This window comes from Hetaerina americana, unplaced genomic scaffold (genome assembly GCF_022747635.1).
Source record: "Hetaerina americana unplaced genomic scaffold, ioHetAmer1.1.p SCAF_6, whole genome shotgun sequence".
Taxonomy (NCBI): domain Eukaryota; kingdom Metazoa; phylum Arthropoda; class Insecta; order Odonata; family Calopterygidae; genus Hetaerina; species Hetaerina americana.
In genome coordinates this window covers 28,859,522-28,883,722 of record NW_027287205.1, presented here as the reverse complement: position 1 = coordinate 28,883,722, position 24,201 = coordinate 28,859,522, and the positions used below count along the sequence as shown (strand labels likewise).

Here is a 24,201-nt window from a genome sequence, read left to right as displayed (position 1 = left end):
AGCAGTGATTGAAATTATACATCTAGCACGCATTTCTCTTAGGTGAAAGATTACCCACGAAACTAAAGGTACTCTGCGCTCTATTTTCAACTCACGACAACTGCCGTGCGGTAGATATATATCCCAACTTCTCAAAAGCGTGAGAATATAAAATGCCAAAGGACTCGAGGCTTACGCACGTGATAATTATTTGACAGCCCTTACTATGGCCACGAGAAACCGACTACTACCACCTTGGATGATCAAAAACACAAGACAGACCCCCAAGCCAAATGCAATGTTATACAACGAAAATTATTCGCATCGACCAACGTATTTTCAACGGAAAGTCCAGCACAATGAAAATATTTATAAACTTCCAACAGGTGTATTAAATATTCAATTACTAAATGACGCTGGTAAACTGGAAACGTACTCCAGACAATTAAAATTTGCCTTTGGAAAAATTGTGGAACAACTTAATTGAAGATGTACCAAATGTGAAAATAAAATAATTATGAACTTAATTCGTTGACTATGTCTTAATAATAGACCACCGATCATGAAGGTTTTATATGGAACTAATGATTATGCACTGCCAAACTTCTAAAACCCTGCTATCACGACGAATACACGACAACGGTACACGGGCACTAACCACACTTTAACTCCACATAGTCTCTTCCTCTGTTGAGTCCTTTCAACACGCATGCACGTAATCCTTTCCACCCTCCACCTCGCTTACACAAAGTTCTACTATCCATCACAGTCATCAACATTTTATTTCCACTTCAGGATTTAGGGTACAATATTTAAATAAATATAAAAGTGTTGCTTTTAAACCTTAAATATAGATGATGATAAATAATCAATTCAAATCTTTAAATGGAAAATGTATTTCATACTGGATTGGTATCATGCACGGTGACCATGAATTTATGGATTTTTGACCTCATATTTGCGTGTTCGTACTTTAAGATCGTCCCAAAAATGGTGAATTATGGATGTTAATGTTTCCGAGATAACCACTATGAAGGGATCCCTCTTTCTGTTCTTGCCCGCGAACTTTCCCGCCGGTGGCCACGGCGTCCAGTAATGCTTTTCGCCGCATGACGGTTTCATCGGCGTCGTCCTTCGCCAGCGTGGACGAAGTGGAGAGGCCAAGCGTGCTGCGACGCGCGTGGAGGCCCGCGTCGTCCGTGCGTGCCCGTGCCATGGCCTCGACCAATTAACCATTTAGGCACGAAAGGGGACAAGGTTTCAAGGTCCGTCCTCAACCCCCCCTCGATTCCACCAACCCCACTCCGCCGCAGCCTAATCAGTCAAGCTCTGCCCGCCGCCGCGATACCACCTCGCGAAACAAACCGTCCGTGTCGCGGGTGACGCGGTCGGAGCGAGCGGCCATTTGCATGCTGGACCCCCCGCCGACGTCCTCGTCCCCTCCCCCAGCAACAATGAAATTCGCTGCCTTTTGCAACGACGCAGGGCCGAGGGGTGAATACGGATCCACTTACACTCCTACCGTGTCAATACTAAAGCTCTTCCAGATTAGAAAGCTAGTATCACGGCCAGCGTTGCGCGCGACGCCATAGTCGACTTGGCGGTTATCACTATCGATATAATTCAATATATAAAATTATTAAAACCAGGCTGATGAGAAAGCAAAAATGGGTGCTGGGGTTGAAATGATATCGTGCATTTTGCATTGAATTTTCCTCGGCAGCAAGTGAGAAGTAATCACGTGACTTCAACAACGAATGAAAATAATTAACGATTTTATGTACGCGTGAGCACAATAAACATAAATTATTCGTAAGAGAACTTGGTTTATGATCGATATATTAGATATTCAACTGTAAATGTGAAATTAAAAGACTGCTGCACAATTTAAATGAATAACATGAAAAATGATTCCGGGGTATAATACACTTGACAAGCAAAATGGGATTTACATAAAATGCAAAAGGCTCGGAGAACACCAAGTCCAAAAGAGCTCAAGGTGAGGAGTTTATCAAGAAACACTACTATCATGTTCAAAGACGATGCCAGTAAGAAAGGTAAGGTAGGATAACAATATTTATCTACCAAATAGCGTGAATACGCCGTAAGTCGGGCGGCGGGGGGTATCAGGGAAACAGTCTTACATGCGCAAATATTAGTGCATGCATGCCATTAAATACATATATTTTTTTCTCGTATACAAATGTTTATAAATTATGCAAAAATCGATTTGTTTGACCTAATCATTTGACTTCAGTCTTTTCGGGTTCTTGGGTTTGATTTTATTATGATTAGGGATAGTGTAAGGCAACGAGTGCTAGAATCTCTGTGACAGTGTCTTAACTCTCTTATTTTATTTCGACAGTTGAAATTACCAATGTACTTCTACATATATTTTGGAGCATGATAGTTCCCACGGCGTCGCAAGAAAACTCAGGTCTTTCTCAGTGGCTCCTAATCTAATTCCTTCGATAATCATGTAGATTGGTACTCTATGGATTTAAAACATTGCCGAAAAAGCGGGATGTGTGAGCCAGAGAAGAATAGAATCGCTCTAAAGCTGATGCTGAAGATTAAACAGAAAGATAAGGTATGGAACAAGGATGATTACGATTAAGGAAAAGAAAAATGAAAGATTATATAAAGCAAAATAAATGATGAGTTATATGGACTCATCTAGGAACACATTTTAAGGACAAAATAGGAGCGGCAATAGCAGGGATAGTACCTCATGGAAGACCAATGGGCTAAACAAAGAGGGAAATAAAGCAGAGGAGCTATTGATGACTTTCAGAAATAACAGTTCGTCAGAAAAGATTGTAAGCTGTGCAGTTAACCAATCGTCCTTATCCCTTCCTTTCTCCGTCAATCTGTCTATTCTTTTTCTATCTACAATTAAATGAACTATGGGCTAAAACAAGTTTGACAAGTTTTGGATTCTTGACGAACCGATTCCAAGGAAAAAAATAAAATTATATTTTTTTTCATTTGTATTCAACTTTAAATGGAATATCTTATGTCCTACCTGGCTACATCGCCGGTGAATGGAAATTCCGTAAAAATACGAAATGGTGTTGGGCATAACTCGGTCAAATTCTTCCAAAATGATAAGGAGAAAAAGAAAATTTTGCTATCAAATAAAATATAGGTCATATTTGCGACCTATTACGGCATGTTCAGAAGATGATACGCTGTTACGGAACTAGTCTCGCATTGAAGATATAATTCATGAGCGGGAAAAGCTGCGGTTCATTTTCTAGGCGCAGTAAAAAATGTCAGGATTGAACAAAATTCTTTATAGCATAATTTTAATTGCTGTTTGACCTTAAATTTAAGTTCTATGTTCAAACAGAAAGAATTTTTAATCTCAATTCATTTTGTAAGTTTGGGAAAGGAAAATGTTAACTCGATAAAAGGATTCCATTGCATACTCAATAATTCGTGGGAAAGTAACATATTTTTAAGTGATACGATGTACACTGTCGACAAAATAAATATTCGCGGACGAAATGTATGCATGTATATGATTCAGTTTCAAACTTTTTGTTTTTGTTGTTCCCAATATTAAGCATAGCATAATGTCACATATGCACAGCATACATTTCTAAAGTAGCATAATATTAATGAATAGGAATATTAATGTAACATTTGTAAAGCCACATCAACAAAGTATGAGCACACACGTTAGACTTTCTCTTTAGTTTAGAGCCTTAAGATGTCCTAGGACTTCATCATGATCCATTAGTACACCTTCTATTATACTCGCATTTATTTTGATTCTCAAGTTAAAACATTAACTTCTATGAAAATATTTTGCATGGGAATTAGCATTCTATGTGTGATTGGGAAGCAGTGACTCACGTGTACCTCAATAATATACAAACAATGTAAAATTAATAAATAAGGAAACAAACTTACAACTACTAGATCACTAGAGTCTGTTAAGGAATAACAGCGAATCGCATCTCACACACACAGACTCAGGGTTTGCAAGGATATCTCCTATGGCAGGGGCCCGTTGTACTCACACAGGAATGAAAAACAAATTGAAATAAAAATCAAAAAAGTAAAACTCCCAAGTTTACGTACGCAATCACTCAATCACTCTGGTGTGTTAGCCCCTTGAGAATCGCACAAACTCACTCATTCAGAGTATACAAGGATTCCTCCTAGGCCAGCGACCCGTCACTCACACAGGACGGGTCACTGGCGTATGAGGAATCCTTTTCTACCCTGAACGAGTGAATACCTGTGATTCGCAAATGTCCTGTTTCCGTACACAACCAAGTGATTGAGTGGATGAGCGAAAACGTGCGTGTATCCGTTTTACAATTCTGTATTCTATTTGATTGACGGGTTACTTGATTTGTTCTTTGTGAAATTCGGGACTTCGCGGTTTTTAGCTCATTATTTCTACACAATCTTATATCAGGTGGATACCAATTATAAATATATAATGTTGCCACTGCATTTGATAATTAAAAGTATAACATTTATATTTCCATCCGATTACCGACTCCGAACTGATATAAAATAAATAAAAATGGAAGTAACACTGAGTACGTTGAAAAAAATGTTTATAATGAAGCTCAGCTTCAACAAGACAACTCTTTGACGTCGAATATTGACGCACTGACTCTTAATGACGTCATGTAGTAACGCATATAGACACACATTTGCGTATGCGTACCTACTCTAATATATATATATATATATATATATATATATATATATATATATATATATATATATATATATATATATATATGTATATAGGCATAGATGATTTCGTTGACGTTCTCTAGCTTCCGATGAAGACGGATCAGAATTCCGTCGAAATTATCAAGAAATAACGTGTGAGTGTTCTTTTTATGTGTGTCTATATTGTTTGTGCCGTCCAATTCATTATATATATATAAACACGGATGTAGATTTGTAGAATATAGAGACACATAGAAATGTGTCTATGTTGTTTATGTGTGTGTTCTATGTGCCTCTATATTCTACAAATCTACATCCGTGTTTTTATATATTTGTGCGTCGCCGAAGAGCGTTCCATTTCGAAGATATATATATATATATATATATATATATATATATATATACATATATATATCCCTCCCCGGACTACAACCTTGACGTAGTCCACGCAGCGTCTATTCCTCAGTGAGGCGGCTGCAATGGCGTATGACCCCAGTGGGGCGGCCAGTAAGTGATGGTGTCACGTTAAAAATACTATTGAGGAAGGCAACGGGAAACCACCTCAATTATCATTCCCAAGAATTAAATGATGGAAAATACAGAGATTTTAGTCACAAAATATTTATTTAGGAGCTGTGTCCATCCAAAAACCTACCTTAACCCGTAGATTACCTTATAATAATAATATATATATAATAGGGAAATGGGAACCAAATCTATAGCATTGCTTAAATAGCCATGATTATCTTATTGCATGACAATTCTGCACAATATGACAAGTACTCTCTACTACAGTGGTTATAACTGCGTAATACTTTTGCAAAGAAAAGCTGAAATGTATAGCGATAAGTAGATAGAATATTATATTGACATTTACAATAACTATTTCCGAGGAAATATTTATTGCTTCACATCGATATATCATTTTAATGTTTACGAAATTTGATATCAATCTAACAGTATCATTATATTTCATATAATTATAATATTATATATATATATATATATATATATATATATATATATATATATATATATATATATATGTGTGTGTGTGTGTGTGTGTATATGTATACATACACATATAAACAATTGTATTGGAACTGCATTAAAAAAAACAAAAAGGATAGAGCTAACAAAAAGAAACACGAAAATCAAAATCTTCAATGTTGCGGCCATCATCTTCAGTGTAAAGAAGGATAAGTATGTCGACATTGACCAGAATAGGTTTTGGATACATCAAAACCCTAGCTTGAACGGTAGATAACTCTTATTAATAATAATAATATACATATTGACATGATGCTTATGATTCGCAGGTGATGGAGCTGGTCTCCATATTCGGACCCCTAATATACGCCGGATGCTTCGCCGCTACTCTCTCATCGGCCCTGGCCTCGCTCGTCTCGGCGCCCAAAGTCTTCCAAGCGCTGTGTGCCGACCGCCTCTACCCAGGACTTCACTGGTTCGCCAAGGGTTACGGCAAGAGCAACGAGGCGTACAGGTCCTACGCCTTGGCCTTCCTGATTGCCCTCGCCTTCATCCTCATCGGTGAGAGCATGAGAGCATCAGAATCCTCTCTCATCTTTATTTTTTGAGGATGAATGGATTTTTGTCATATTTTTTTGTGTTTGAGACCCTTGAACAAAGTGGATCACTCCTTGAGTAGAGTAAGCCGTGAATACGTAAGAATGAAGGTAGGTTCTGGTGAAAAATTCTTTAGAGGAAGTAATGTGAAAGAATTCATGTATAAGAAATCCTTAACGGTACATTTTAATCTGACATTACATCACTTGCCATGATCTTGAAATGTAGTTGGGATGGACAGCGTAGTATCGTTTGGGATACGAGGGAACTATTATGACCCCCAATTTCGTTGGTTGATTGGACAATCAGGGATAGGCTAATTTACTAACAGACTCAATTAATCGTTATTCCCTCGCACGTTATATAAGTATAGCAAAATCGGACGTAACCACACCTACGTCCCTCAAAAATCAAAATTTAAAACTTCAACATATCCATTATTGAATTTTACATACTAGCATTTCTGATTGTTTTTTCATGTGAAAATATAAGTTGTTATTTATGAATAAGTGAATATTAATACCTAGAAGAGTGTGTATCCCCGCCACACGAGCTTGCGGCGGCTTGAGAGGTAAATTATTCGGTTACTATTTGAGTGCAAAAATTTGTATCTGTAATTGAGTCGAATCGTCCAATTGAGTCAGAATTGTCTATTTTCCCGCAGCCGAGCTGAACGCGATCGCTCCCCTCATCTCCAACTTCTTCCTGGCATCCTACGCTCTCGTCAATTTCTGCACGTTCCATGCGACGCTCGCTAAGCCCATCGGATGGAGACCAACGTTCAAGGTAAATATAAACATAATCATAATAACACTCCCCATTTTACTCAAAAATTTGGGACCCAGAAGCTCTCCTAAAGGCATGAGTCAAGAATTAATTCAACAAATTTCATAAATTCTGTCCTACGTTTTTATGCATCTAGTTTCGAGTTCCATTTTTCGGCCTGCGTGACCCGTTCTCATGCAGCGTTGGACAGAAAGAGGAGACAACGATGACACACACAAGTTTTTCGATGGGAGACGAACAGATGACAGACAGCGAGCGTCGAGTTTCGCTCACCGCCTCAAGAGTTGAGATTTGGGCTATTTCTACGGCGCCGCAACCTGCAGCGGCAATCTGCTCCCTGATTGGCTGCGCAAAACCGAATACTAAATGACGCTGTCATTTAAACTTCCACGTAAAATGTTCACCAACTTCCACGTGATTGATTTATTAATAAATCTCATTCATCGAAATATTCTTACTATTGTATGTAGTATGAATATTTTTGTTTCACACAATAGTGTGTAGTACCTAGGCCCATGAAAACCTATCCTAATCAGCAAGTATATCGATAGTAAACTCATTAATTATTGGCATTCTACTTGTCAATGTTGGTTTTGGGCGAGGACACAAACTAAATCCTTCTTCAGTTGCGCATATTTTCCTAGGAGAGGAAATGTTTAGCAGACAGATCATGAAGGGCTCACGTAAGAGGGCTGAGTGACTAAGCGTAACATGTAACGGCAGGTGAAATGGACTGAAGGTAGTAAGATACCATGTCTTCTAGTGCTATGAACTCTGAGATCATTGTTGATTTAGCCAACAATACTTTTGTACCGAGAGGCATAGTCACATAACATTAAAGAGGAAGAGGCTCACTTCCTCGGGTAAAAGATGGTTTCGATCTCTCCCGCACGCAGGATAAGTTCCTCGAGAAAACAGTCAAAATATCTCATTTTTCACTCCTCGGCGTTAACTTTCATCGTCGAAAAAGACATTTGCAAAAAATATATTTTTCGCCGTTATGCGTAAAAATTTAAAATCAAATTCAACTTTAATTCCTGATAGATACACTCCTTTGCTCGACAGCCTACTGATTCGCTCAATATACTCAATACTCGCCACTCAGTTGTCTCCGTTCCTACGGCACTGGGAGATGAATGAAACTAATGAAGCAAATGCGCGTTGGAATGAAATCAAGGCCTTTACGGCTAAATAGGTTGCAGATTGAATTCAGCTGATCACGGACAAAATAGAAATCTACGAGTCGCTTCTCGCTAAGAACAGTTCATCGGGTAGCGCCGTTTGTGGCGCCGTATGGCGACAGCGTAGCCATTCGTCGCGGTCAGTTCCGTGGAAGACATACCGTTGACGGGGCATTAACATTTGCGGGCACTGTGTCGCTTGGCATGAGCGTCGCGGGTCAATGTGAAACGCCAATACCGCAAATGGAGTGGCATAGAAATGGAAAACGACTATCGGAGAGGAAATGGCAACAATTTAAGAAGCAGTAGGAAGGAATAGCGGCATTCTTGATAGGCTCTGATAGCTTTGTGAGGAATCTGTTAAACAATTGACGTAAATTTGATTCCTACGTCTAAAATTCAAGATGTTTTACTTTGATCAGGCAACAAGTCATTTATTTCTTAATTTTTGTTAATTTCAATGCCAAAATTAAGTTAAAAGCACAGCATCATTCATTAATAATGACAATTTTCGAATAGTACGTTCTTGAAATTTATTGATTCATTTTCATGGCCCAATCATTATTATCATTGGTTTATTACCGTCTATGGTAGGTTTTAAATGGATACAGACTGGTAAGGATACATTTCCTTGCCTCTCCTCTTAAAAAAAATACAACCTTACAGCCGACACTACAGTAAACCTTTCCTCAATTCCATATACTTCCTTTCTCCCTTCATTCTACCCAATATGCCCATCTATTCCTACTTCATTGCTTGCATAATGTTCTCCCTGTTATCATAGTCTTCAGCATCCCATCGCCGACCAAAGCGCTCATTTTCCATGGCCAAAATGGTGTAACAATGTCATTATTTAATAATAATTATTATTTTAAAATATAACTTTAGTCTATCTATTCATATCATGGGCATATAATAAGACCCTTTATAAATGATAATTTATTGATATGCCCCGAAATTAATATTGGCAATAAATATTACAATACCTTCCTAGGCTCGTAACTTTTTACAATTATTATCCACTGCAATAACGTCCATCAGTAGGAAAGCCAGTTTTATAATTTATACAAAAAGTTAAAATCAAGGTAAAATGATCACTGCAATAAGATAATTCATCACAGATGCTTTTCTTAGCGGTTACAATTATTATGACTTCAAAGAACGTAAGGCACCTCAATTAAGAATGTATTACATTGAAGCATGGGATAATTACTTATACCATTCTCGTTTAATATAGATGAGGAGTTAATGTTTTCCCAGATCTAATGCATTATACGTATACTATTTCAATACAATTCATATCTTCATACTTAAAACTCTTTAAAGTAAACATAACTAAACTTTTCAGAGTATGAAAGACCCTATTGATATCTATGAGGCAAAATAACGGGATTGTAGATAATTTACATTTTTCCATAGACTAGTTTGGTGGCAGAGAGCAAAAACTCTTTATTTATCCCTTCATTTGACGTTTCTTCCTGCAGTACTACAACATGTGGTTCAGTTTGGCTGGCTTTGTCATCTGTATCGCCATTATGTTCCTCATGAGCTGGATAACTGCAGTTATCACCCTATCCGGATTACTGGCACTCTACCTCATGGTTATGTACAGAAACCCTGGTAAGTCCTGGAGTACACGAAAAAGTCCCTTGGTTGCATGTCATCACATATTACAATAATTTTCTGTTGAGTAAAACTTTTCAACAAGGGTCTGCGTTTCATCATATCATTACTCATCCTCAGGCATGTACACATTGCAAAAACCCTTTTCTCACCGGGCATAAAATGTTTAAATAAAAACGCTCTAAATTATTCAATGTCATTCTTTTATTCTATACTTTCGGAATAATTTGCAAAATATTTCTAACCAATCAACAACCAAATCCACCGCACGGGTTACACGTATACAAGTAATCGAGAAGGTCCCGCACTGTACGTTCAGTTTTCAAAAAAACATTTTAAGCTATTCATGGCTAATCTGGAAAGTACTCGTAATACTATTCTTTAATGGTGCCTGGTCTTGACGAGGACTCATAAACTAAGGAGACTTTTTCCTTTCTGTGACATGTGTCACATAAAGTACGGTCTGTTAATTTGTCAACTTTTTGCTCTGGATAAGCTAACATTTTTTACTAGTACTAAAACTCTTAGCATATAACGATGACTATTATTTCGCAAAAATAGCCGATGAATTGATCCAGATCACAATTCCTTTTTATCTCCCGTTGAGGAGAAATGAATTACCTTTCTGGCTCTCTCCCATTGCCCCTCACTGTATTTATGAATAATCAAGCTTTTCGTATTGCCTGTTTCCGTGTGAAATAAATTCGAGTCGTTTGAATCTCTAGTGACTTTCTGGTCCAGTGTACGTTATTCCCCAATTAAGCCTTAATACGACGAGTACAGGGAAAAAGTCTGAAAATGTAACTAACAGATCGACGTTCTTTGTTTTAAATTTATTTACGCTTTTATTCTTCGTTATCTCAAAAATAACGATTCTACCGGGCTATGTTGACCACGACATTTTACTTTAACCTGAGTAAGCCTCCTCTTAAACTGAACTTCCATTACCATTCCATGCGGAGGCGATTTTATTCAATGATTGAATACATAACTCGAGGATTTGTGCGGATGCAGCGACGTCCAAGCAAACTTTAGGATAAAGATTCGTAGTATGTTATCATCTTATAGTAAATAAGGAAAGTCCCTAAAATGCAAACTTAATCCTTCTAATCCTACTCAATTCCTCGCCAATGTGAAACACTAAATAGAATTGGATCTTCTGTCCCCTTCTTCCTCTGCAGACGTCAACTGGGGCTCATCCACACAGGCTCAGACGTACACGTCGGCCATCAAGTCCCTGCAGCGCCTCAACGAGGTTCGCGAGCACGTCAAGAACTACCGCCCCCAGGTGCTGGTACTGTGCGGGCGTCCTTCGGCGAGGCCTCCTCTCGTCGATCTCGGTCACTTGCTTACCAGGAACGTCTCCCTCTTGGTCGTCGGTGACGTGGAGCTGGTGAGTACCCAGAGGCATACATACGTAGGAGGACCACGAGCATTGGAAGCCGCTCACGAATTTACTACTGGCATCTATCATTACAGTTCATTACATTTTACTGGTTCAAAATCCTACGATCGAATTTGGACAATAACTGACTTAAAGATACGATTTTCAATGGGTGAGAAAGCTTGAATGGTGACAATTATTGGCTGCCGAAAGCCATAAATCCTGACAAATCTACGATCGCACTGTAGTATCTTAAAGCTCTCCTGCCCTTTACGGATTTCCGAATGAGTAAAAACCTTATATATATTTTTACAAAACATTTTCTCACGGAACTACCTATTTTAATGAACATGCGACATCATCAGGTACCTGCGAATCAAAAACCGACAACTTTTGCAGCAAAAATTGTCGTGAAAATATGCGAAGTTTACTAAATCAATGATCGTGAATTTTTACGAAATTGATTCAGAAGCCATTGACTTTACTCTGAGTATCTCTTCATCATAAACCACTCTCTCTAAGAATGTGTCCAGATAGCTATCCTACATAAAAACTTCGGAAACTTCTCAATTAATACTTAACTAGATCATTTTTTATTTTATTTACTATTTTACAACCGTTTATTCTTGTTGTCATTGGCTGCGCCTCGCAATTTTAATTACAACTCTTGTCTCAATGATCTGCACATAGTACATAATATGTAAGCATATTTGCTGTGCTATGTTTGTGATCGGGAACCTTCCTGACCAAGAATGAAACAGTGGGGAAGATATTATTTTCAGGGCTAAATTCAAGGGGCAATGTTAACATAATGCTTAACATGAACTACAAAAAAATCTGAAATCGCACCTAAAATTCAAGCTAAACGTTTTTGTGATGCCATTATGAAGGAATTTATTTAACCTCTCCAAGTCTGAGAAAATATTCGTAACTAGTAAATTTCAGCCAACTATCAAGAATATGACTGCAAGAAAAATTGTTCCTTTTCCCCTGTTTGTAGTATTTGCTTTAACGCCTTGTTTACCACCAACTTTTCCCTAGTTCGTGCTCTCCACCTTCACTGACTTAACAGCCTACTTATTTGCGGTCTCTGTTGCATTTCCATGCCCTAGGGATGTTCTTCTTTGAGATCGGGAGAGACTCCCTAGAGCTAATTTTTTCAATGCAAACACATTACCAAAAACATGATACTTAATTTTAAATTTATTTTATATAAAAAGTTTAAAGTAATTAAATTTTGCGCTAACCTTTTCATGTAACTATTCGCGCAAGTTAAAGGGATTAATAATCGTTTCAAGTATAACTATATGGAATTATTCCGCGATGAATAAAATCAAAACAAAAACTTTGTAATTTCGTATAAACTTAAATGCGACCTAGATATTACTGCCGTGCTTCACTAGCGCAGTGATACCTAGATCAAATCAAAGTTTTTTTGCATTTGGAGTTTTAAAAGTTTTTATTTTGACGTTATACATCAAGTTGAAGGATGTAACCATATAAGATTAAAGTAATTTTACGGAAATATATCACTCTTGGCGTTTTCAAAATTACAGATCCTCAGGTACAGGTATGATAAATAATAGAGGTATTCAAATTTTATAATAATGTAGAGGAAAATAATTTTTAAATATGAGTAAATTCGATTTATGAAGTTTTGAAAATAAATAGAAAATGTATGATATGACATTGACAATTTCAGCAGATTATATATGTCTATGGACCCACTATATATGTACGTTTCGTAAGTAGCCATCAATGAAGTTGGTAACCTGGGATATAAGGTCGGTACCAGCAGAGTACCTACACAGTTACATACATTTACAGTACCTTGGTACTGACACAAAGTTCACGGATCCCAGATACCGTTTCGTAAGACAGGAATGATAAGTACCGATTACCATTTCAGGATTCCCCCAAACCCTTACCGACGCCAAGAAGCTTATCTTACAGATACTCAGTCTGATACCAAACCGTGAGTCCAGGTATTTTGGTGTCAGTTACAAGGGCACAAATCTCAGATATTTTCCTGTGAAGACTAAGCTCAACTAAGAATTGGTAACGACACCTCTTTTGCAAATTCGCACCAAAAAACCAGTAATTAATAAGAGCAATTTAAACATTACCAAAGTATTTTATGACTCGCTCTGTAGGATAATTTTTCTATAGGTTGTAATCAGATATTGTCAAGGGATAATGTCAAACGTCGTCCCCCGTTCCCTCCTTTCGTCCAATAGGAACCGCTGTCCCACAAGGCCCGAAACTGCGTGGTAAGGAGTGGCAATTCCTGGCTTCGCCGACACAACATCCGGGCGTTCGTGGCCACGGTGGACGGGTGCGGCGCGGGAGGATGCGGCGGAGGCCAGGGTGGGAGCGGCTTGGATGTGGGGGCGCGGGCCCTCGTGCAGGCGGCCGGCGTGGGCAAGATGAGACCAAACGTCCTGCTCATCGGTTACAAGGCCGATTGGCAAAGCTGTCCCCCCCGGAACCTCAGACAGTACTTTGACGTGCTGCTGTGAGTATTTTCGCCGGGTCATTGATGTCCGGTAATTTCATTTCTTTGTGATGTGCTTCCTACCTCTTCAGCAATGATCCTGAAGTATGGTTTTGAAAGTTGAGGGTTGATCGCAATCTCGTACTTTGACACAAGGCGCGCAGCGCAGATTTCACTTATTCAGGGTAGACAGTACAGCTTCTTTCCTGTGACCCATGCGTCCACCAAGAAGCATGTGATATCTAGTAAAACCACAGCTCTGTGATATTATGTGGAGTTGTCACCTGACACCATGCAATTCACAATAAATAAACTGCTTAACCCATATGATATGCGATCGTAGATGTTATTTGAAGATCGAATCACAGTTCAATGTAAAATTACCACTCTATCGTTTTACATACGATAAGCGTCAATTTTTATCACCAATTTAGTATTCATAGTAGTTGGAGTACAAAAACTTACAGTCCAGGATCCTGATCCTTTAATATAATAAAAGGTCATGATGGGCGGAAAGGAGAGGAGAAAGACAGCATTATCAGCCGTAATTTTTAACGTTAGTGAAAATAAAATGGTAAGGAGGCAAAAGAAAAAACTTGGAGATAGGAATAAAAGTCGACGGGAGATTCATAAAAGCAGTTAGGTACGCGGATGATTAAGCTTCCGTTTACCAGTCAGTGAAGGAATACAACCATTGTTACGCGCATTGTAAAATCAATTTGATAGGTATGGGATGAGAATCAATGTAAACAAATCAAATGTAGAAAATTTTTCAACGAAGAGGAAGGATAAGTCATATAAGTCAAACTAGGCTCTACTAAACATCTCTCCCTAAGGTGGCGGCGGAGTAACGTCCTCGCCACCCAACCCGTGGCTGATCCTCCATCTAGGACTTGGGTGTTTGCAATCATCTTCAATGTAATGTACAGAGGTTAAGTGCGAGAAGATATTACACACTATGAATAGTCTCAAATTTGCCCCAATAAAATCTTTAATTAAATTAAAAAGGTGCCCGTCATCTATTCCCTTCTCTAGGTAAAAGCTTCGCATTTGAATGAGGGTCACAATATCCCTAGCACATCAGAGTATATGACTCCGTACTTTTCCACAGGATGGCCCTGGACCATCACCTAGGACTGGCTGTACTCCGAAATGGCGACTTCCTCGACTACCGCAAGATACTCGACGACGATAACGAGTCGGCGGCCATCGAGGCGGCGGCTAGGAGTTCGACCCCCGCCCCACAGACTCCTCAGGCCACCCCGTCAGTAGCTCGGAAGAAGGGGCCCGCTCCGGCGGAGGGGGAGGAGGAGGACAAGGGGACGGACGGGGAGGAGGAGGAGGAAGAGGGAGAGGAGGAGGAGGGAAAGGAGGAGCCCGAAGGACCTCCTCCACCGCTTAAGACCAACATGAGATCGGAGTTAACGGGTAAACGGATGGAAACGAGAAGGAAACACACTCCTTTTCTGACATGGCGCTATTCCACTAGTGCTTCACGTTAACCGTGAAGCGCTTGAAATTTGCGATTAAACCAGAAACCGTTTCTCAAATCTGAAAATAAATAAACAGGGTTTTAGTATAAATTTACTAACTTCATCAATCATATCTTGTGGAACATATGAATGATTGAGAATCTTAACACCTGTATCCATACTTTTTTCAATTTAATTAAGATGTTATCAAATTTAAATAATTTAAAAAGCTAAGTTAAGGTATTTTTGTATGCTATCAGCAGACTAATAGCTATGAGAAACAGTTCCCTAGTCTAAAGCTTAGATTTTTAAATCTAGAAATGCATAACTATTATCCTCCATCCTACCAATTCCTTCACGGCTTCCTCATCTCACGTCGCATTGATTGATCCCAAGGCTCATATCCTTATTTTTGCGGTCTACTAATCCATTTTCCATCCATAGCCCTGGAGAATACAATATTTCTTCACCTTCAGTTTAACTCTTCAACTCTCTCCGTATTTGTCAGTACTGTGCCAAACATTCCTAATTTTATCTTTTCACCATTTGTTGAGTTAGTATAAGTTAAACCGTGTCAGACTTAAAGCCTCATTTACAATTTTTATGGACCTTTCTGAAGGGGTCACGTGGTTTCTGAAGCAATATGGCCCTTAAAATATTTACCGAGCATTTTTAGAAGCACGCTTCCATGTAAGGCATTCCAGAGCTTGCTATTGGGTATACATATACGCCCAAAGTCTAATAAACATAAAAAATATAATTATAGGAAAATTTCGACTCTTAAGGCTTGTTCCCGTCATTTATAGTCATTGAACTTTATCGAGGTTAATGTTTCGTGTCGTATCCTTGGACATCAACTCCGGTACATGCCTTTGGTTACTCGCTTGCATAAATTTATTCATTGATTTTAACCCAAGGTTCACCCATTTATTTGTAATTTTTTCCCTGATGTCAGTGCCTGGGAATAGGTCACCGTCTGGAAGTCCCGTCGTGAAGAGGAACGGAGCACCGCCCTCAACTGTCGGTGACGTGGGCGCGATGGAGGGCGGCATGTTTAAGATGTTTAAGAAAGGGAAGGAGAGCGAGGCGGATGTATATAGGTGAGTTGACACGCCGGCGTGAAGCCAAAACGCAGCAGAAAGCGTTCAAACCTTACAGGAAAGGTTAAGGAAAAGTTCAGATACGGGAGATCACGAACCATGGGTATATATAGTACTATCTATGACGGGCCATCATTCAGGAAACATTCTATTTTGAATTGTTCATCAATGAATCCAGTAACATCATACATGTGGACTATAAATGAGCAAAAATCGTACTTAAATGCTGTTAATTTAAGCAAAATATAGGTTTCCCCTCTTATGGAGTCACCGAATGGAGTTAATGTTATGAAACTCATACCATACGGCTGGTTTTGAAGACGTTCATGACGCCAGAAAATATAAACACAGCCAAATAAATTTCTGTGAAACAAAATGAGAACAAGCATGATGTATGGACAATTTTGATAATCTTTAGACTCGGATACTCATAAAAAAACTAAGTTTACACCTACTACATTTTTGTTGCACGTATGTATAACTTTGCATGCGTTATGTTTTGGCAAAGCTTTCAAATTTATTTTCACTGTTTGAGAGAATTATACTTTTTCATTTCTTCCAAACTATGGACATTTCACGGCGCTTCTGTAGATCCACATCTTTGATATGCCCGAAAATACTAGAATCAACGGATACCAAATTGAATGTCGTCATTCATTTTTTCAATTAAAAGACTCCCTTGGCATCAAGACACAAACTTGCCATAGAGTTTACATTAAAGAGAGTTTGCAGAGTACATAACCATGGCTAAATATTTTAATAGTCAATTTGATAATTTTATGAACATTAGGTAGTTTACCAATGATACAAGATCTATATTCAGAGTACACTATAATAAGTCTGCTTGCACTGAATATACCATGACCCTCACGACCCACGACATGACCTGCTTCTCCCTCTATTAACGTCAGGTGGTGAATATTCTAAAGATGATAATTAAAAATAAATAACGATTAAAATAAATAGCAATGGCTTGGTGGGCAACGGTTTGAAAACGACGAGGGACTCAAGGTCGTCTTTGTCAAGTGGTTCAATTCCCAGGCAGCAACCATTTATGAGGGGTAAATAAGTTAGTGCAGCGTTACAAAAAGTGCTATGAAGTGAACGGCAACGGCATGTAGAAAAGTGAATTAGGTTTGTAGAATCTAAAATCAGCGATAAAAACCTCTTTTAACGAATATATATTTTCATGACCAAACAAAACTATATTAAAAAATAACCCTCCTACACCAAATTCTCGCTTCCAGGGGCATCGGAGGAGTTCCACTGCCCAATGATGTCCTCCACAAGTTGACGTATTTCCGGCGGAAGCAAGGCAAGGGGGTCATTGACGTGTGGTGGCTCTACGATGACGGAGGTAAGCTCGCAACAGAGTGCTCGCACTTTGATGCACTAGCCTTGGTCCTTGTGTCGTTTAAATGCTCTACGAATATATCAAGGGTCACTAGAAGGGGGGGATGGGCCACATTGGGAACCACTGTCAGCAAAGGCCAAGCCACGAGCCGCTGTAGGTTTCTAAAAAACCTAACGCAAATTTCAGACAGTACTTAGAGATAAGCTTACTATTGTCATCAAAGACGAAAAGACAGATTGACGAGGAATAATTAAGATACTAATGCCAGCAACTGTCTTCCTCGCAAAGGACTCTGATTCGAATGGAGGGATACCATAATTTTAATGAACCCAATATCCCTTTAATAGTTCTGAAACGAAACTCACACACTGCACATTATCCCATATTTAAAGGGTCATAAAACTGATTTCTGATCAATTTCTCAACGTTGGAGGGAAGGGAAAACCGTTCTATAACACCAATGTTACGCACCGATACGTGCTTAACCAAACTAGATCGATAGTAATTTAATCATATCCCTCAAGAAAATAGACACCCCAAATTATGTCAATTTTTCCCAGTACGGATAAAATATATCATCCCCGTTAACTGGTATTAGTACATAGTAGAAGATATATAGTAGTCAAATTACCTTTGTTAAGTTTCCCCTTTGCACTGTGAGTGAATTAAGTGTCGTAAAGAGCAACACGGAATTTACTAAGATGTACTCGTATACGGCACAGCTTTTACTTCGGAAGCCTTGACAAGTAATATTCTAAGAATGCATGGTCACGGTCCAATTACGGCGGGAAGAGTTGATCCTCATTCCGATTAATTCTGCTGCATTGTGTTATTTTGCTGATTACTTTCCATACTGAGTTTTTAAAATATATTTTACTATATTATTAATGTAGAAAATTGTAACGAAAGAAAAAAATGTATAAACATTAATAATAATAAACATTAATAATAATAATTAATTAACATGTATAAATGATTTGTATTTTTTTAAATGAGATTTATTCAATATGACTTACTCAATCTCAAACGTAAAAGTCATTTTACCGTTGATAACACTTAGCTCGCATAAAATATTTATTTACAACTGTCCAACTAGCATTATTTGAATACTATTTATTGACCTAATGAATGTTACATATTTAGGATTAGTACTTAATTAATAAACAAACTGCTCTAGTTTGCAAAGAATCAGATAATATCGTATCTAAGTGAACACAATATCTACCTCTCGTGTACACCTTGGCTCGTTCAGTGTTTTATTTTATTTTTATCCATTAAGATTTACATTTTCCTTTCCAGAGATGAAATATTTTCCTGGCCGCGTGCCATTCGCGAGCCACTGTGCTCATTGTCCATAGTCGCCATCTGGCGACGATTCATTGAACTCGTTAAACAGAATCATTCAATCCAGGCTTCATTCATTGCTGCTAATACGAAATTCTTTCTGTGCCAAGTCAATCACTGGAAAACTTTAGTAGGATTAGCCGGCACTTTAAAATTTTCAAACAAGGAAAAAAAGCAAAACTTGACACAATAACTTTATATTCCTACATCGAAACATTATTGAAATACACATCACTTGATGATGAATGATACCGTAGCGATCAACGAATAGTGCAATGATACCTGCACACAATTCGGGAATATTTTCACCCCATCAATCATGAAACGACAATTTGAACTGAACACATTTCAACCATAAAACTTGAATACTTAACGGTTACACTTCAGTAACGATTAAAGCATCTACTCTATAAAGCAGTTTGGAGCTTGGAATTTTTGTTTTGGATCTTAACCCCTCCATTTATTTTCAGGACTAACTCTTCTACTTCCATACCTCATCAACACAAGAGGCAATTGGGCTGGCTGCAGACTTCGCGTTTTTGCTCTCGCTAACTCTAAAGACAATCTGGAAATGGAGCAAATAAGGTACACTTCTATGCCTCCTAATTTTATACACGTGCTATGTGAAAACTGTTTCTTTTCACTTAAAATCTCAAAAGTGAAAGTTTGAAGCTCATATTTCCCTCTTCACTAAAATAATCTACGATTCAGACCAAAAGATGTGATTTATCAAAGACACTTCTGAGTAAAATAATGTCACCCAAATGGATAGGTTTAAAGCTATTTCTAATATCAATATTTATCAATCACCTCCTTTGTGCAAAAATAAGCACTGAGATCATTGTAAAATCAAAGTCGCATACCAAAAATGTCTGACTAGGGCACTCAAAAGCCCTGGCTCTTTTTGAAATATCTCATTTACCTGATGATGCACCGCGTCTAATTCTGAATCAGTGCAAAATATAGTATAAAAAACATATGAATGTCTATCAATATTGAAGAGTTTTGATTTTTTCCTTAATCAATTGTATCAACTAATTAAAATTTAAAAAAAGATAAAGATAATTAATTTTTTTCTTTTTTCGTGAATATTTTCCCCATGGCATAAATATTTCATCAGCTTCGCCGTGTAGCCTCTCTTAATGTCTGCCTACGTGATTTCAGCTCCAAAATACTCATTATGTCTCTTATATTTCACAAACTATAGCATCGCAAACCTCCTCTCCAAATTCCGAATTGACTACTCAGACCTGACCATGATACGAGACATCACACAAAGGCCTCTGGACTCGAGCAAAGCGTTTTTCGCCAGTCTCATCCAGAATTTCCGAGGAAGAAAAACCAGCGGAGTGACACCCGATGATCCAGGTGAGGCAACTGTAGAGTTTGTGATAAAATTAAAGCTAAAGAAATAATATTCATCTATAAGATCGTTTTATTTTTTAGAAACTTCGTTTTATACTATTATTAACTATTTTAAAAGTTATGGATACATTTAAGTTTTAAAAAATTTCATAGCAAACAATGTGGTAATTAGATCCCTTTCAAGTTCGTTTGCCTTTGTAATTAATAAGATATTTTCTTAATCACATGGCATATTCCTTTTTCAGATTTCTTGAGATATGATATTAGCATACAATATTTAAATAGTGGACAATAAACTTGATACCGCTGATCTTTTTAACTGGGACATTTTCAAAGTTTAAATTGAAAATTCATATAAGTCTAAAGTAATGGCATATATCTTAAATATCAAATGAGGAAAAATGGCAAGTATTTAAATTGGTAAAATAAGTTCAGATTCGCCATCAATACACAAAAATCGAACATCACTTCCTGCGATAATAATGAAATAGCTATTTGTTGATATGAGTTTTCAAGTTATATTAATGATATAATCTGGCAACAATGACGTAAGCTTTCTTAATCTGTACACAACCGCATTTAATCAATTGTATGTCTTCATTCAATTTCCCATTTTTTTGATACTTTGAATTGGAATTTTTATTAAATGTATATAGAGGCAGAAAACGCTATTTCCGAGAGTGAACTGACTGCGCAGCGCGAGAAGACAGCTCGTCATCTTCGGCTACGAGAATTGCTTCTAGAGAACTCCAAGGATTCGAATCTCGTCGTCATGTAAGTTATTTAAGAGATTTTTCTTGCTCGTACTTCGCATGGGAAGTTTCATGTCGTAACTTTCATTGACTTATTTCAATATTTGGTACCTGGTGCGAAAGAGTGTACTGTATACACCCCATGGCGGTAGAGTAAAACATGGTTAAAAACGATTATGTGGAGTCGTAACCTAAAAGAGGGAATGCTCTGAATATTTTTTGTCTTTTCAGGACGCTACCCATGCCTCGTCGTGGTGCAGTCTCGGCGCCCCTCTACATGGCGTGGATGGAGACCCTAACCCGCGGGATGCCTCCTTTCCTTTTGGTGAGAGGCAACCAGGAGTCCGTTCTAACGTTCTACTCGTAAGCTGCCTTGCTTTTACTGTGAACTACAAGGCTAAATTGCTCGTGATTAGCGATGTACAATGGCTTCAATGCGCGCGCATCACGGAGATTTCAATGACTGCATGTAGCGGAGACTTCAATGCACGCATTGCTCAGAGACTTAAACGCCCGCATGGAAATGTCTTCCCACGCCTGGTCATTATTATGCCAGGGCGTCGATGTTAACAACTCCCTGAAGACCACGGTGCTCTTCGTCCAGTGACTAGTCCCAAAATGCGATTTAATCAGAAATGTGATCTAAAACAGGTGATAAGAGAGTGCGAACAGTCCCAAAGTGCTCCGGCGGTAGATGATTCCATATTGGCCCAGTGCTGTGGTTCTCTTTTTCATTTTGAGCGGTTTTGTATTATGTATGAATCATGTGGGAAATCAGCTAATTAATCAGCATTAATGCTTGATGTTTTTACTTTGCACATTTTTTCCACAGGTTCATTCTTTAAAATGTGCAATGACCTTTGATTTGCAGCATGGGTGTTGCAAAACTACAAGCAAGCACTAAAAACTCTAAGGTAAAAATATATGTTACAATTAATTGTAGCATTTATGCTTCGAGTTAAAACTTGGCAGAAGAGAACGAGGTTCTTAGAAAAGAAGAATTTGTGGTACTTACGAGTATACTGAGCCAAGTGGGACGAGAATAAGGTCGTACTAAACTGTCACTCTCACGTTCATTTTCATTTCGGCAGTCCAACCTAATGTAGTTTTTAACTCACTTTCTTTTGGAAATATGCGACAAAAAGAATGAAATAGTCAATTAAGTGAGAAATATATTGGTTACAATGAATTCTTAAGTCACACTTCGGGCATTTTGATGATTTTTCAGATGATTCAATTGCGCTAGAAAGAAGTTTTGGTGGCCTTTATAAGTTGTATGCATAGATTTAGTTTATAACTATTTGATGAATCCGGAAAGATAGACGCAGTTTTCAAAAGAAAAGGAAACTCCACCTGGGAACATTTTAATTTCGAGACGCAAACATTCAACCCATCGTTTTCCCTTGATGAAAAAACAGGGTTAAAACTCTGAAAGTAATCATATGTACCTGGATTTTGATTTGGAAATCAGTCCACATTTTTCCTAATTCATTGATTCTACTCCATTCATCACTCATAATCGTTTGCTTACCGCAGAATAAAGACAGAGTGTCTTAAGAGAATCACCTTCCTTGCTTTACCCCAAATGATAATTCCGGAGTTTTTTATTTACAGTCTATGCTCACGAAGCAGTGTTTTAAGAAATTCCTTTTAAAAACTAGTATTTTCATTGCCGTATGTACAAGTGTAAGTACGCGGAACTTTGTTTTATTTTGCTTATACCAACTGTTAATACATCTTTTAGATTTCAAGAAAAAATTTTTAATCTTATCATTGTATTCAAATGAGGTGTTCGTATTGTGATGAAATAGAAGAAAAGAGTTACATTTCCTCACATATAGAAAACCAGTAGTTATATCAAGATATAATAATATCGAGAGCAGTTGGAGTTAAATGTCTTGCAAATTAAATTTGATCGAAGCTAAAATTCGATCACCAAAACAATTTAGGAAACAAGAGTTATGAAGAAGTAAAGTGAAGAATTTAGTTGTTCAATCTAGAGCAATAAAATATTGTCTCTGTTGAAGAAGTCAATCGCATTCACCAACAATATTGGGTTGGAGTTAATATAGGACATCCACTGTGAAAATGGGATATTATAAATTAATCTTATACAATATATATAGAAACATACTAACATAGGTTGACAAAATATTTGCTCGTAAAATAAAATCAACCGAAACATTTTTTTTTTTCAAAATATCAGTTGTACTGATCTCGCTCAGTGTAACACAATATGCAGTTTTCATGTATATTTGATGAGTAATGAATGGAGCTTTAACGTTTGTGAATGTATTCATTATGTAGATGAATTCTAGTCATAGTTGAAACGCGGTATAAATACTTCGTGTTCACGATAATATTAAATAATATCATTAAAATATTTGTTGAATCTTTTATAATTAATTACTTAATGGCATTGCGTGATGAAAGCATCATTGTTTGAGCACACGATCCAAAATTTTTATAATATACCCAAAAGGAAAGGGATTCAACTCATTACCATTGATGTGATACTGTAGTTGGATCAATATAAATTAGATACACTTTCCAATTTAAAAATGGCAATAATGTTTCATGATGTGGAAATATTTTTTTTCAAATTTGAATAGAAAAAATGTATAATAAGTCAATGAAATGCAAATTGTTTTAAATTATTTTGCCTTCCGGCGAAATAGACAACTGTATGAATTATAGAAATAATAAAATAGCACTGAATTATTTAGTCTTTATTTTCCTATTTACGCTTGTAATTTAACTGTCACTCTTTCGGTTGGAGTCCTACGAAGCATTACTAGTTATAATATGACGGAAAAAGTTTTAAGCTCGCTGATTTAGGGTTATTATAATCTTAATGTTTGATATCCACTGGTCTAGACGGAGTCTTTAGAACAGAAATTCCATCTGGGCGTTATATACTGGGAAGATCTGCGGGAAATTGCAGTCACTCTCGCATGTGTTTCTTCATAGAAGAATTAAATTGCATAATAAATTCAGGGGTCTTTCTCTCTCTACTCTGGCCTGTCAGACGGTATAAGTGTTCGCCAGGTTCTTCAACCTTTGTTACTATCTACCTACA

General features: G+C 37.6%; 1 protein-coding gene across 1 annotated transcript in view; it reads left to right on the top strand.

Moving 5' to 3' along the window:
- The window catches only part of LOC139695292 (bumetanide-sensitive sodium-(potassium)-chloride cotransporter-like), an 83,057-nt gene extending 61,463 nt beyond the window's left edge, over positions 1 to 21,594 (top strand). The window contains exons 9-21 of the mRNA XM_071593990.1: positions 6,000 to 6,231; positions 6,932 to 7,053; positions 9,719 to 9,854; positions 11,039 to 11,250; positions 13,479 to 13,756; positions 14,847 to 14,999; positions 15,090 to 15,163; positions 16,163 to 16,307; positions 17,555 to 17,664; positions 19,476 to 19,590; positions 20,213 to 20,373; positions 21,027 to 21,144; positions 21,354 to 21,594. Of these exons, the coding sequence (XP_071450091.1) occupies positions 6,000 to 6,231; positions 6,932 to 7,053; positions 9,719 to 9,854; positions 11,039 to 11,250; positions 13,479 to 13,756; positions 14,847 to 14,999; positions 15,090 to 15,163; positions 16,163 to 16,307; positions 17,555 to 17,664; positions 19,476 to 19,590; positions 20,213 to 20,373; positions 21,027 to 21,144; positions 21,354 to 21,489 (1,992 nt within the window). The 3' untranslated portion in view covers positions 21,490 to 21,594. The remainder of the gene's footprint in view (positions 1 to 5,999; positions 6,232 to 6,931; positions 7,054 to 9,718; positions 9,855 to 11,038; positions 11,251 to 13,478; positions 13,757 to 14,846; positions 15,000 to 15,089; positions 15,164 to 16,162; positions 16,308 to 17,554; positions 17,665 to 19,475; positions 19,591 to 20,212; positions 20,374 to 21,026; positions 21,145 to 21,353) is intronic.
- The last annotated feature ends 2,607 nt before the right edge of the window (positions 21,595 to 24,201 follow it).